This window comes from Athalia rosae, chromosome 2 (assembly GCF_917208135.1).
Source record: "Athalia rosae chromosome 2, iyAthRosa1.1, whole genome shotgun sequence".
NCBI lineage: Eukaryota > Metazoa > Arthropoda > Insecta > Hymenoptera > Athaliidae > Athalia > Athalia rosae.
This window is the reverse complement of record NC_064027.1, coordinates 30,793,252-30,805,883: the sequence shown is the minus strand read 5'-3', so window position 1 is coordinate 30,805,883 and position 12,632 is coordinate 30,793,252. Positions and strand designations below refer to the sequence as shown.

Genomic DNA, 12,632 nt, shown 5'->3' with positions numbered 1-12,632 from the left:
TTTACTATTTTCGTTGCAAATAATTGTATTGCGTGATGCCAGTGTAAAAAAAATCGACGTTTTATTTTCTTACAAAACATATAGTTATTTATACACATAAAATCTCGCCACGTTCCAATATACGCCTACGATTTGTAACGATAATTAGATAACAGTGTAAACTAGAACGTCCAGTATTAACAATAATCGTCCTTCTCCGCGACTTTTCACAACGCACAGTGTACAAATCTAATTTTTTTTATTCAGGGAACAACTCATCGAAGGTGGCAATTGTGCATATCTTGTTGGCGGTAGGCAAGATCCGGTTGATCAGCGCCTTTTCAATCGCCGGAGCGATGCTCAAAATCACCTCTGGCTTTTCCTCGTTCAAAAGATTGTTCGTTACCTCTCCGAGTGCCTTATTACCCTTGAACAAATCCATGAGTTTTATATCGTAATCCGCAATCTTCACCTCGAGGCTCATCTCCGGAAACCAGTACAACGTTTGACCACCTTTAAACGCCTTTTTACCGTGAAGCTGTCCTCGCCCGACAATGGATTCTGAAACAAGACAAAAAAAGCAGGATCGTGAATCGAACTTCGTTTAAAAGTATTGAAAAATGTTCTCCAACGAGATCGCAATGGACCGAAATGCTTTTTGATAATTGAACTTTCTAATACTGTAATTCGATTCTATGAAGTCGAAGGTATTCCAGTTTTTCGATGCTTACTGGCAACCAAAAGCAAAGGCCCATGTCCTTTGAGGGGGATGGAGGCTATCGTGGCATCGATGGTATAATTGCCTTCGGCGATTATCTCCGGTATACTGACAACGAAGGAGTAGGTGTCGGCCTTGACGTCAACTTGCACATCTTCTATGCGGAAATTCTTTCCTCCTTTCAATTTCAAGTTGACGCCCTTCGCGTTGATCCTGAGTGAATTAAATTTTTGAGTAGACACATTATTAATATTGTAGCTCGTTTATAATTACATCTTGACACGATTTTTTTTACTAATCGTAAACGCGCATCTCTTACCCGCGTCCCAAGTTCAGTTCCAACTCATCCAAATGGAGGGGGTCAATCGGAGGGACATCAAGTTCAGGAATTCCCGTGATTAGTATTGGCCTCAAATTTTCGACACTGCTTTTCACGCATGCTGACATGTGCTTATCGTTCCGACTACAGGTCCGTATGTAACTGGCTGAGGAGTTTAAACGAGAGGTGAGTTCGATTGATTAAAAATTCAAAGAGAAGAGAAACTTATCGCTAGAGCGCTCGTCGTATACCCCAACTTTGAAATGGAAAAGCCTTACTTCCATTGTCTGGCCAAGGGCCGGGGTAAATTTTAATTTCGAGGTATGTAAATACCTTTCTCAATGCATTTAAATATGAAAAATTTATTCAAATATATATCTCCATAGATATATTCAATACATGTATGTATCTATGATATCACAATTTTAAATATCCACATGTATCGCAGAGCTGTCGGATATCGACAAGTAAAATCACCGCACAATGAATATACGTATATCAAATCGCTCGAAGGTCACAGAATATTTAGCTTCAAATATTTAACGGGTAAATATTAGATTCGATGTGTGATATTAATTTTCAATAGCTCGTTCTCATCTTAGGGATATGAGTGTACATAGTATACCTATAAATTCAATAATTAGCCATGCTTTTTTTCATTACAGTGTCCCGTATGATAATGTTCAACTTACGTATTATTGCATCGACGGAAACAAGCGCGGCAGCGATTGCGATAAATTGTATCAAAATGAACTTCATTATCTCATGAGATGATGAATAATTTCTTACTAAAAAATATCTTAATAATTTCTTCCGCAAAGCGGTCTTTCGATCACTGCTGCACGATCAACAATGTTGCGATCTTAAAACGCGCGTTCTTTTTATACCGCGCTGTGCGTAGTTCCTCGATCAAGTTCATTCGTTTTGACCGGATAGAAGGAAGAAACGTAAGTGGAAAGAAACTTGAATAAGAGGCAAACAACCGTATAACCATTTTTTTCCTTTCTTTTTTTCCCCTCGTTTTCGGTGCCAATTATTCAAAACCATGAGCGCTCTCCTTATCGCCCTGACGGCATCTTTCAACGTGCTCTTCAGCTTCGGTGAATTAACTAATTCCCGCTCCTTAATTCTCGCACGTACAGATATTTACATTCATAGATAAATATATTACATACATCAAATACTGGTCGAGCATTGGCTGCAGCCACCAAAAATCAACTGCGAAAGACGCTTGTTGTTATTCGTGGGAACTAAAATTTGTTTCATAATAATATTAAGCGTCATCAACGTACCTAGCCCTGCTCGGCGACATGTTATTTGACGCTTTTTATTTATTTCCCAGCATATTTATATTTGAATTTTAATAATACGACCTTAAATCTATTCAAGTCAATAACCAAGCACGTTCTTCTGACTCACTTAAATATCTAACACTCCTATGTCGTTCACTCGGGAGATCACATATAGGTATAATTCAAATCCGCGGCTCACTTTGTATTAATCTGCGAGCCATCAAACGACTTCTCGTCGGTGTCGGATTTGTATTGACATACGACGTCTCGCGAATTAATTATAGTGGTAAATTGACTTGGTGTCTATTATTATTAATATTATTTTTATAACGTAATAGAATTTTATGGGCGCAGGCGGGTTAGCGTATAGAACTGTACCGTCTTTCGCGCTAATGATTTGTTTTTTTGGTTTTTTTTTTTAAACTTATTTAGTGCGCTCGTAATTACATCTTATAAAATCTCTTTCGTAATTTGGATGTACTAATTTTCAGATGTAATATAATAAACGATTCCGACTAATTACATATAGTTAAATATTCATTGATTCGAACGAAAAATTGCATTGTGGTGTACATTCCCCGAATTTCGTTTGCATCGTGTGCAGGTAGGAATGGGGGGAAGTCCTGAAAATGTAGATTAGATTAAATAACTGCGAAGTTATGACAATAAATCATGAGATTAACTTGGTACCGTGATATACAAGTTTCAAGTAAAAAGTTTGTTGATCCTTGTCGTTTGACCTCCAAAGATATTTATATTTTACATACCAGCGGAAATATCAATCGTATTAGGCCTAATTATATCCTTCGTATTTTATCGACTGTGAAATACAAGGCAGTCCGAAGGTCAGTTGTGATTCTTTTAATTTGGCACGTCGAATTTATAATTGCGATGAAACCAGTTTTATCGAATCTGCAAAAACAAAAGGAAAAAAGATTACAAAAAATACTGAATAAGGGATCGTTAAAGGATATTTTCATTACATTATACATGTAAAAATGAAAACATTATCTCTCTCGGTCATCTTGTAGTACGTATACGTACGTACGTACACTCGTTTTTTTGATACTATTCTTTGATACTGGTATTGATTCCCCTGTCTCATTATGTAAGTTTATACTGATTATTTATTACAAAACTGAAGATCAGCACCTAGGCCATATAATAAAGTTGTAAAAAAATCTGAGAATCGAAATTATTTATTCAAAAGCTGCTAAACAGACGCTGATGGTCAAGGAGCGGATCTGACCTCCCTACAAAATCGAGATATTTGGATAATGTGTACCTGATATCAGAGATTGGCACCTAACAATGGACACAAGAAACGAAAAATATATTTTCCAGAGAATTTAAATAAGCAACTCGAATGTGATACCAATCTTATTGTCCAAAAGTGAGAACGTAACATCAATTTCGAAGAGTATACATATGATACATTATAGACGCAACAAATTCAGACCGGAGGAGATAAAACAAAAACAAGAATAAAATAAATTCGAGAAAGGAGCAGCTCTGCAGTTTACCTCGTTCGGAGGTGCTGCGGTTTTCCAAGGATGAATTTTTTCGGAAGAAGCTTGTTAAGGAAAAACTTTTTTTAATTCTTGAGAAGAAGCAATCAATACCAGTGGGAAAGGCGAACCTCAGAAGTTTCTATACCTAATTAGATGGCTCACCCCTCTGCTTTATGTACGCTCTGCAGGCAATTAGTGCTGTTCAGCTTTCGGCTATGGGTACGTACGTTATCGCATTCATAAGATCATTACATAAGTATAACTATATGTATATACACTGTTGTATTTGAAAACATGATTCCACGAACAATTATCACCTTTTATTGGAACCTATTTCTCTCATAGAAGTGGATGCAGAAGAGAACGAAAATAATTAGCTTAATTTACGCTTATAGCGTAAATAGCTGCGATTTCGATATGCAGTCCCATAAAGGTGGCGTTTTCTCTCGTCTCTTCATTGTTTCATCTACAAAAAAAAAATTGTTGTGACGGCTAGCTCATCGCGTTGAACAAAAGTAGCTGCTACTGTATAAGACGATTTCCAAATTATTAAAATACTTATAAATTTCCCCGCTTCACGATTTCCTCCAAATTTTTCCATCCCGTATTCAAATTCGTTTCAGCAACAACAACAATTACGTTTTATGGTAATTGATTTCCCCCTCCTGCGTCTCATAATTTTTCCTTATCCTCATTTCCTCTTTTTTCTCTAGGTTGCTACGATTCGACCATAAGTTTTGCGTTTTTAATTTCTGGGCACCTGTGATTATACTTGATCTCAAAAGAGACTCCGAAGTGATATGGATATAGCCAACTCATCCCCCTGTACCTCTTTTCATTATCGAGTATATTGTAATTCATTTTATTGTAGTATGTATACCGTTTTTACTGCTGAGTCTTCGATTTGTTGATGTCGTTTATTTCAACACCGATGCGCTTTGCTCTTCAACACTATTCCCTCGTAGAAGGAGAGCGTAGGTACACCAAATTTTTCGATGTACGTACCTATAATCATTAACCGGGAAACAATTATACTAATACGCGGTGGGTTTTCCGATGATGCGGGTGTCCCAGACCTTTGCCCGTCCATTTTGAATTTGCAAGCAGCGTAGAGTTCGCTACCGCACGGATGAAATCTGATTTTCTTTTACCTTTTAATCAGCTCTGTAGGTGACGTAAAAACAGGCTAACGTATCAGTATTAGTATTAGTCAAGATGAATTTGCCTAATTTCAATAATTAGCGTGTCTGATGACATAACTAGATCGTGTAAGTGATTGAGATTAGACCACTGTCGTTGACTACCAATCTTCAGTCACTTTTTAAAATTACCTTTTATAGATTTCATGAGGCCAAAAGTTCATTAACTATTGTAATCCGAAGATTTTTTTTTATAAAATGAAATTATGGAGACTCACCATTATTGACGGGCAATAATTTGTGGATATTTGTCAGCGACAGGGACTCGGAACTCAACATCAACATAAATTTGTGCATAACCGAATTGGCGCAATTTTTTTGACACTTCAATTTCAGTTAATAAGTTACGAAGATGCTCTATAGAGGTCACGGTGAGTCGAGCGGAAAAGAGAGCTTGTGAGGCAAGCCATGCTTGCAGTTGAAAACTTAAAACCATGTGGCCTGTAAAGAGTTTTGGTGGCCTGTTTACGTGAAACACGGACAGTCCAACGAAATTTGAAAACTGATTATTAGTAACTAATTGAAGATTTAATGTCTTTTTTTATACGAAACAATCGTGGCGGTGGGGCGCCAAAAAGAAAGGTGAATAATTTTGGAAAATCTTCAAATTCACATACATCGTTACCCTCTTCATCTGGTTCAAAGATGGGTTAAGACAGCTTAGGTGGTTACCCACTCTCAATGTCCTTAAATCATTCGCACTGACTTGTAGTACCTCTGAGTATGATCTACCAAACCAAACGAGAAAGCTATGGCACTCGTCGACCGTCCTTATTATGTCACATCAAAGAAAGCTTGACAATGATCTGGAGCTCTATTATTTTATTTTGTTCACAGGCCAATGGGAATGTTGGCAAAAAAGTGGTAAAGGGTCCTCCGTCCAAAGTAAAAACCAAAGGTGCCAAATCAAATCCCGAGGATGACGAGAGTATTGCGAGCAGTGACGAAGAATTTGCTGAGGAAAGGTGCGGTAGTTACATACGTGTATATTTGCAGTGCATTCATTTATTGAATGAATTTTTTTAAATGTCGTTCATTGCATCAGAAGTCTACTTTCTAGTGTTTTCTGTATTACATCCATGTAATGTCTGCATACCATCAGAGACTAGGCTTAATTTTTTATTCCCTTCAGAGAGAGAAAAATTCACCAAGAAGATGAATCCAGTGATGAAGAGGAAGCTGAAACTGCACAAGAAAAACGTTTACGACTTGCAAAGACTTACCTCGAAGAGATTGAAAGAGAAGGTATATTTTGACATTTTGAATCTGAGCTCTGATGTTTAGTTTGATGTCTTCCTTGTTTGCCAATAGAAAAAGATCGTGCAGAATTCGAGGAAGGTGTGGTAACCAAGCGTTTGCAGGATGAGTATCTAGAGGAAAAAGGCAGACTGAGAAAGACAGTAGCTAATAACTACACAGGGCATGCAGAACCATTCTTGCTGCGCTGTAAAGATCAGAAAAGCTCTATTACATGCCTGTGCCTTTCCAGTGATGGAAAATTTGCTTATTCAGGCTCAAAGGATGGAACAGTGGTTAAATGTGAGTACATAAAGAGTAAAGCCAAATGTTAATGAGAAATGTGGCCGTTAGTGAATTAATTCCTCGAAACTTACAGGGTCATTGAATGAAAGGAGTAAGCTCAAAGTTATCAAGGGTAAAAGAAAAGGAACAGAGGGAATAAAGTATGTGCGATGCTTAGCTTTAAGTACGGACGGTAAATTTTTAGTGAGTTTCAAATACCTTTTCAAATCAAACTTCCCAAATGAACCAACAATGTATATTTCCTATGACACATGCTATATTATTTCAAAAGGCTGTTGGTGATTCTGGTTCTAAGGATATAAAAATCTACTCCGGAAACGATCTGACGCATATAAAAAATTTCCAAGGTCATCGAGGCGTGGTCAGTGGTCTTGTATTCAGGAGAGATACTTACATGTTATACTCTGCCTCTGAGGATCGCAGCGTGAAAGTTTGGAACTTGGATGACATGGCCTACGTCGAATCCATGTGAGTAAGACTATGACTATGTGGTACACTTTATCTGTAATGTCTAATTTCGATATCCTTATGATCACCAGGTTCGGTCACCAGAATGGGATCACATCAATAGACGCGCTTTCGCGCGAAAGAGCAATAACCAGTGGCGGTTTCGATGGGACGATACGGGTATGGAAGATAGTAGAGGAGTCGCAGTTGATATTTAACGGTCATTCCGGTAGCATAGACGCTGTGAAACTAATAAACGAAGAGAATTTCTTCAGCTGTGGCGATGATGGCCAACTCTGTGTCTGGGGATCTATGAAAAAAAAGCCACTGTGCTCCGTCCCAGAGGCGCACGGCAGAGACGAAAGTAATGGACGACCTACATGGATATCCAGCATCGCCACTCTACTCAACACAGACCTTGTTGCCTCTGGTAAGTCGCCTCCTATAAACTAGCTAAAACGAGAACAATATTCAACAGGTTTAAAAGCTATGAATGACTTTGCCAAAGAGATGAAAAATACCCTATGAGGTATTCGAAGAGCATGGTTGGACTTTTTAACGCAATTGTAGCTTCCGTTTCAGGTTCCAGAGATGGACTTATAAGGCTATGGAAATGCGGAGAGGCATTTAGAAGCTTGACGCAATTGATGGAGATAAAAGTCTGTGGATTCGTAAATGCCTTAGCATTTACGCCTGACGGAAGCAGTCTAGTGGCAGGGATCGGTCAAGAGCATAGACTAGGGAGGTGGTGGCGAATTCCTGAGGCAAAAAATTGTATAGTTGTTATACCCCTGATGAAAAAAAATTCTACATAACAATCATTGTATTTATATTAATAATAAAACCATTTGGAGCTATTTTACCTGCACGTTTTATAATACCAGATGAAACTTGATCTGTGTTTGATCCTCTCCCGCCCGTATTTGTTTCATTCTAATGTCGATAGCAATTCGAATCTGTGACGAACCTTGAATTTTGAATCTATAAATTACTTTACACCCACCCTGTATATCACGTGCTTAATGTAAGCCAGTCTTGATTAAATGCATGCGTTTTATTTGGTCGACAGCAGAAAACATACTAGAAATACCTTATATCTTTGAAATAGTTGATTTTAAAGATATGGTGTAATTCACAGGAATGTTTTTCGAGTAGTACTACAAAACTGAGGAAGTGAAAAAAAAAAAAATTTCCGAGATCAACAGAACAAAGTGGCTGCGACTGACAAGGAATACCCCGTATACATATGAATATAATCAGAATGGGAATGGTCGCCTACACACGTGGAATACACATCACAGATGTCCGAGCGCACGAACCAGAGTGTATCTGAAAGCAGCGATGGAGTAACATAAGTTTCAGTCAGGTCTGATGAACCGCGACCGAGACTGATTACGTTAAGAGATCAGAGATCACCTACACATTTATGAAAAGATAGCCGCGCAGTTGTCGTCATCGACATCATACAGTTTGTGTAGTGCTCGTGATCAAGCGATCGTTCCTAGATTTACAGCCTCCAGCGTGAAGATGAAGATCACTTACAGGGCGTTTCTTGTCGCTAATTATTTGTGCGCGTTTTGTTCGTTTCTCGCGATCGCCGAGGATCCATCAGTGACATCCGATAGCCAGTCGATCAGCAACGACGTTGCCGAGGATAGATCTTCCACCGCAGATCTTCGTGATTCCGATCATCCTGTGGAATCAACGATCGCCTCGGATAAATATCCACCCCTGAAGGAGCAACTCAACTCTGAAATTGTGATCACTGATAAGACCGGGAATTTAACAATTGGGAAGCTTTTTGACAATGCAGTCGAATCTTACCTCAGTGAGGACTGGGAGAGCTGCGTTGATAATTTTGAAGAAGCTATCAGGAGGTATAAGTTAAACCTGCTCTCTATCATATTCGGATATCCCTTCTCAACTATTGGGAATTGTGCTGTCTCTTTTCGGCTTTTCACAATTTCAATCATTTTATTCGCACTTTGCAGGTATAAGCTATATAAAAAAAGCGTCATTGAGTGTAGACGAAAATGTCGGTGGGAGGCGAACGCAGCGAAACCGATATTTTCGGATGATATTGAAGACCTGCATTTTTATGAGAGAAAAGTAAGGGAGACTTTGTGCCTGATGAAATGCAAGCACGCGAAGAACAACAAAGATATGAAGGCACAGCAGTTACCAATTGACGTTGAAATCAAGTACGTCGAACGCAGGCCTTACGAGTACCTCCATATCTGCTATTTTCAGGTAAAATCAAACCGGAAACGGTATCAGAATACCAAATTTGAAGGGAAAAAGAGAGCCTGCTGGACCCTTTTTGCGCGTCGGTCTGCAACGAGTTAAGGTTGATTTTATCCGAAAAAAATCTCATGTTTCTACTTTTTGTGAACATACAATAGATGAAAAAACATCAGGACGCGGCGAACGCAATTTTCACATTCCTGATGGCACACCCGAAGCACGAACAGAGTGAGAGGAACTTGCGGTTCTACCTGGACCTACCCGATGTTGTTCAAGTAGAAGTAAAGGACATGGAAGCCGCTCGATTTCTTCCTATGTACAAAGCGGGAATCGAAGCACATGACGATGAAAACTACCCGAAAGTCATTGAGGAGCTCGAAAATTCGCTCAAGGCTTACATGGATGCTGAAGACGATTGCCGACTGTACTGCGAAGGATCTTTTGATCAGGGATGGCTCCCGGATTTTACCATGTCTGTCGCAAGTGAGCACAAATTCTATCAGTCTCATTGCAATCACACCTATCAGATAAAAACCTATACTCATTACCGTTGTCTGGATTAGTTCTTAAATTGCGATGATTTTTGTTAAAAAGAATAACTTCAGAAGTTTTAAGAAATACTTCCGAGACTGCAGTTCTAAATTTTCATTAAAAAAAGCACAGTAATAATTAGATTATTGCTAATGTTATAGATCACTTTGCGTACACATTAAAATGCAAGCGTAGCTGTTCTTATGATTTGAACAACGTAAATGGGGAACAACGCAACGACCTACTTATCGACCACTATCATTACTTACAGTTTGCTTATTTCCAAAGTGAGTATCGATTATTCTGCCCTAAGAGTTATAATGTTTATGACATAATATGTATTTTTCAAACCATGATAATGTCGTTAACAATTACGTGGTATAGCGGGAAAATTGAAGAAAGCTTGCGCCGCCGTTGAGAGTTTCCTGCTCTTCATACCAGGTGATGAGACAGTGTTAAAGAACAAAAAATGGTTTAAAGAATTGACTGAAGTTAAACAGGACTACTTCAAGCCACGCAAGGTACATTTCAATGGCTTATAATTCATACATATTCCTGGTGACATGTGCATCCCTTTTTTAGGAAGCTGTGGAATACGTCAGACGTCAGGAGTACGAATTACGAATGCTGCTCTATATCCAGGAGGAATTCACTGCCGTGTCAAATTCTCAAATAGAATCAGAAGTTGCTGACTAACTAGAATTACTAAAATATGGTTGGGTTACTGACATACCTGAGTATAAATCACACCATTCAATTCAGATAATTATCTCGTAGATTTCATTCGGGATGAGTACTACCATCGAGGTGTGAAAATTTGAGTTTAATTCACTGCCTAATTTATACAAATATAATGCCAGTTATTTTATATAGCAAAGGAATTATGACATTTTTCTTAAAATATTTACATTACTTTAACAACGACCACTTCAACTGCTCCTTTGCTGACAGTAATACCTAAAATATAGAGAAAAATCTTGATGCGTGATGTAAAAACTTACTTTGACGAATTAGAAAATTGGTGGTCTTACCTGGGCAACGGTTTGCTCGCCAAGAGGAATGTCTTCAGGTCTTAGAGCAACTCGTGTTGCCACACTGCTCGCATCTGCGTGCAAAATGATGCTGAAGATAGTGAAAAAAAACGTGTCATTAGGTTTGACCAGATACATTTATGGGAAGAATTCTATTCAAGTTTGTCCGGAAGCTGGAGAATAATGTTTCTAAGTATTTGAAGGCTAGAACTACGAAACAGCTTACCCTCCATCGCAAATTTCATCCATTGCTAGCATCACAATATCCAGAGTATCCAATACAGCTCTTTTCTCAACGTTTTTCCTCAGGATTTGACTTATAGAATCGTACAAGCAGTTTAGCACACTCATGAGAATCAACTGTAAAATGAAACGTAATTTTTGACGTTTAGTTTCCTCTAGGCTTCTGAGTCAATACCAAATCTTTGATTAGAATCCAATAAAACTGTGATTACAATAAGTACGTTACCTCATTTTCTCTTGAGCTGCCCATGACATAAAAGAAGAGATCCACATTACTTTTGTAAACACAGGTTAAACCATCGAGCATGATAATTTCGGCGTCAGCTCTGTGAGTTTTGTTGAACAAATTTTTTTCAAATGCATTCTGCTCCTTGGATGTAGGAAATATACTTTTGTCGTAATACTTGGCCAATATTCTGTTGCCATCATTGTCTAGTATGACCATACCCTTAACAGTGTACAGTGAAGGTTCCTGATGGAAAAAGAATTACATTCAATATTATTGTTGTTACGGCATTTGTGCAGATACCAATTTAGTATTCCTCTGAACAATTCATACTTGGAATCATACCGAGTCTAATGAGATAATGATTATAAATAAATCTAGGTAAATTGTTTCATTTAGTGTTGTCACTTTTCAATCGATGTCCGGAATTTCGGATGGTAGAATCACGAATATAAATAGAAGGTGAAATGATTGCTAAGGACATGAAAGAAGGCTGCAAAAGTTTTTTCAAGACTAGAGTTCACTCGTGGTCAGGTTAACTTTGAGAACTGGAACGGTTGAGCAAGGATTGATGAGAGAAAATATTGACATAAAAGGTGTGAAATGTCATACTGCCGAGCCCCCCGATAATAAATGAATCATTTCTATAGATTATTACCCACCAACAATTGCTCTTCCATATTTTTTATCGTAAGTCTGCAGTTTGACTGCTGTCAATGGACGAGGTCTTTTACATACTACGTGTCAAACGTTGGTGTTGGGTCTACCACGATTACTTGTTTACCAGCGCATCTATCGGATTTATTTCGGAGTTAAGTCACTGTTTCCATTGACTGAAGATAACAAGAGAACTAGGGTCTTTAAACGAAAACCTCCCCTGCTCCCCGAGCAGACCCCGGCAGTCTTCAAAAATGTATTTGAAACTAATCATATTCCGATTATGGTTACAACAAAAGCTTTAAATGCCGTCGAGTATACATAAATAGATATATTTACATAAGCTATGAACTTATTATTAGTAAGGGCTCGATGACTAGCCCATGGAAAATGTGAAAGCAAATATACAAAATATGAGCATTTGTATGTAGATACATACTTACGTACAAATCTTTGTATGCGTACTTACGGTACTACGTACGTACCGTACCTACAACTTCCATCCAGGTACTTATATTAAGACAGTGCCACAATATTTACTTGTACGTACACTGTACTGTGCTAAATCTAATAGACGTATTGGAATTAAATTACAGCGGCACATAAGTGTCTTTCAAACGCGTCTATCTTGAGCATAAGTATTCTCTATACCTCGAAAACTCAAGAAAATTTGTACATCGCGATCGCCTATAT

The 12,632-nt window shown here is 38.2% G+C and overlaps 4 protein-coding genes and 1 long non-coding RNA gene across 9 annotated transcripts; 2 read left to right on the top strand and 3 right to left on the bottom strand.

Moving 5' to 3' along the window:
• Positions 1–36: 36 nt before the first annotated feature.
• On the bottom strand, positions 37–4,850 carry LOC105688451. Of its 2 annotated transcripts, XM_012404798.3 has the most exons (8): positions 4,700–4,850; positions 4,378–4,579; positions 4,137–4,285; positions 3,076–3,220; positions 1,709–2,931; positions 1,017–1,182; positions 711–910; positions 37–540 (listed from the first exon to the last, which is right to left on the bottom strand). In XM_012404798.3, exons 5-8 carry the CDS (start codon positions 1,773–1,775, stop codon positions 239–241), a joined length of 735 nt encoding a protein of 244 aa, XP_012260221.2. In that variant the 5' UTR covers positions 1,776–2,931; positions 3,076–3,220; positions 4,137–4,285; positions 4,378–4,579; positions 4,700–4,850; the 3' UTR covers positions 37–238. The 2 variants fall into 2 exon arrangements, with proteins under 2 accessions (XP_012260221.2, XP_020709447.2); XM_020853788.2 differs by having other exon boundaries at positions 1,709–3,220.
• LOC105688449 (U3 small nucleolar RNA-interacting protein 2) lies at positions 3,926–7,864 on the top strand. 4 transcript variants are annotated; one of them, XM_048650829.1, is made up of 8 exons: positions 3,926–4,038; positions 5,856–5,983; positions 6,151–6,263; positions 6,330–6,557; positions 6,634–6,743; positions 6,832–7,028; positions 7,100–7,437; positions 7,578–7,864. In XM_048650829.1, exons 1-8 carry the CDS (start codon positions 3,973–3,975, stop codon positions 7,820–7,822), a joined length of 1,425 nt encoding a protein of 474 aa, XP_048506786.1. In that variant the 5' UTR covers positions 3,926–3,972; the 3' UTR covers positions 7,823–7,864. The 4 variants fall into 4 exon arrangements, with proteins under 4 accessions (XP_048506786.1, XP_020709446.2, XP_048506787.1 ...); XM_020853787.2 differs by having other exon boundaries at positions 3,958–4,038; positions 7,590–7,864; XM_048650830.1 differs by lacking the exon at positions 3,926–4,038 and adding an exon at positions 5,335–5,600.
• LOC125499990 lies at positions 7,294–8,568 on the bottom strand. The gene is made up of 5 exons (XR_007277156.1): positions 8,428–8,568; positions 8,098–8,336; positions 7,871–7,974; positions 7,529–7,766; positions 7,294–7,460 (listed from the first exon to the last, which is right to left on the bottom strand). It is a non-coding gene; the product is annotated as an uncharacterized LOC125499990 (long non-coding RNA).
• On the top strand, positions 8,330–10,683 carry LOC105688450 (cartilage-associated protein-like). Its single transcript, XM_012404797.4, has 6 exons — positions 8,330–8,884; positions 8,999–9,257; positions 9,410–9,734; positions 9,944–10,069; positions 10,167–10,303; positions 10,365–10,683. The coding sequence occupies exons 1-6, from the start codon at positions 8,535–8,537 to the stop codon at positions 10,476–10,478; spliced, it is 1,311 nt and encodes a 436-aa protein (XP_012260220.2). The 5' UTR covers positions 8,330–8,534; the 3' UTR covers positions 10,479–10,683.
• On the bottom strand, positions 10,587–12,100 carry LOC105688452 (coatomer subunit zeta-1). The gene is made up of 5 exons (XM_012404801.4): positions 11,945–12,100; positions 11,283–11,528; positions 11,040–11,173; positions 10,814–10,904; positions 10,587–10,739 (listed from the first exon to the last, which is right to left on the bottom strand). The coding sequence occupies exons 1-5, from the start codon at positions 11,960–11,962 to the stop codon at positions 10,692–10,694; spliced, it is 537 nt and encodes a 178-aa protein (XP_012260224.1). The 5' UTR covers positions 11,963–12,100; the 3' UTR covers positions 10,587–10,691.
• Between the last annotated feature and the right edge of the window lie 532 nt (positions 12,101–12,632).

Bases quoted from the DNA above. Each gene is read 5' to 3' on its own strand.
- LOC105688451 (XM_020853788.2), bottom strand. From the start codon at position 1,775: ATGAAGTTCATTTTGATACAATTTATCGCAATCGCTGCCGCGCTTGTT. The intron at 1,183-1,708 runs GTAAGTTGAACA...TAAACTCCTCAG, and splicing joins TTCCGTCGATGCAATAATAC to CCAGTTACATACGGACCTGT. The intron at 911-1,016 runs GTAAGAGATGCG...TAATTCACTCAG, and splicing joins GAACTGAACTTGGGACGCGG to GATCAACGCGAAGGGCGTCA.
- LOC105688449 (XM_048650829.1), top strand. From the start codon at position 3,973: ATGGCTCACCCCTCTGCTTTATGTACGCTCTGCAGGCAATTAGTGCTG. The intron at 4,039-5,855 runs GTACGTACGTTA...TTTTGTTCACAG, and splicing joins TGTTCAGCTTTCGGCTATGG to GCCAATGGGAATGTTGGCAA. The intron at 7,029-7,099 runs GTGAGTAAGACT...TATGATCACCAG, and splicing joins ATGGCCTACGTCGAATCCAT to GTTCGGTCACCAGAATGGGA.
- LOC105688450 (XM_012404797.4), top strand. From the start codon at position 8,535: ATGAAGATCACTTACAGGGCGTTTCTTGTCGCTAATTATTTGTGCGCG. The intron at 9,735-9,943 runs GTGAGCACAAAT...CTAATGTTATAG, and splicing joins TTTTACCATGTCTGTCGCAA to ATCACTTTGCGTACACATTA. The intron at 10,070-10,166 runs GTGAGTATCGAT...TACGTGGTATAG, and splicing joins ACAGTTTGCTTATTTCCAAA to CGGGAAAATTGAAGAAAGCT.
- LOC105688452 (XM_012404801.4), bottom strand. The intron at 11,174-11,282 runs GTAACGTACTTA...TTCATTTTACAG, and splicing joins GCAGCTCAAGAGAAAATGAG to TTGATTCTCATGAGTGTGCT. The intron at 10,740-10,813 runs GTAAGACCACCA...TCTATATTTTAG, and splicing joins GCGAGCAAACCGTTGCCCAG to GTATTACTGTCAGCAAAGGA.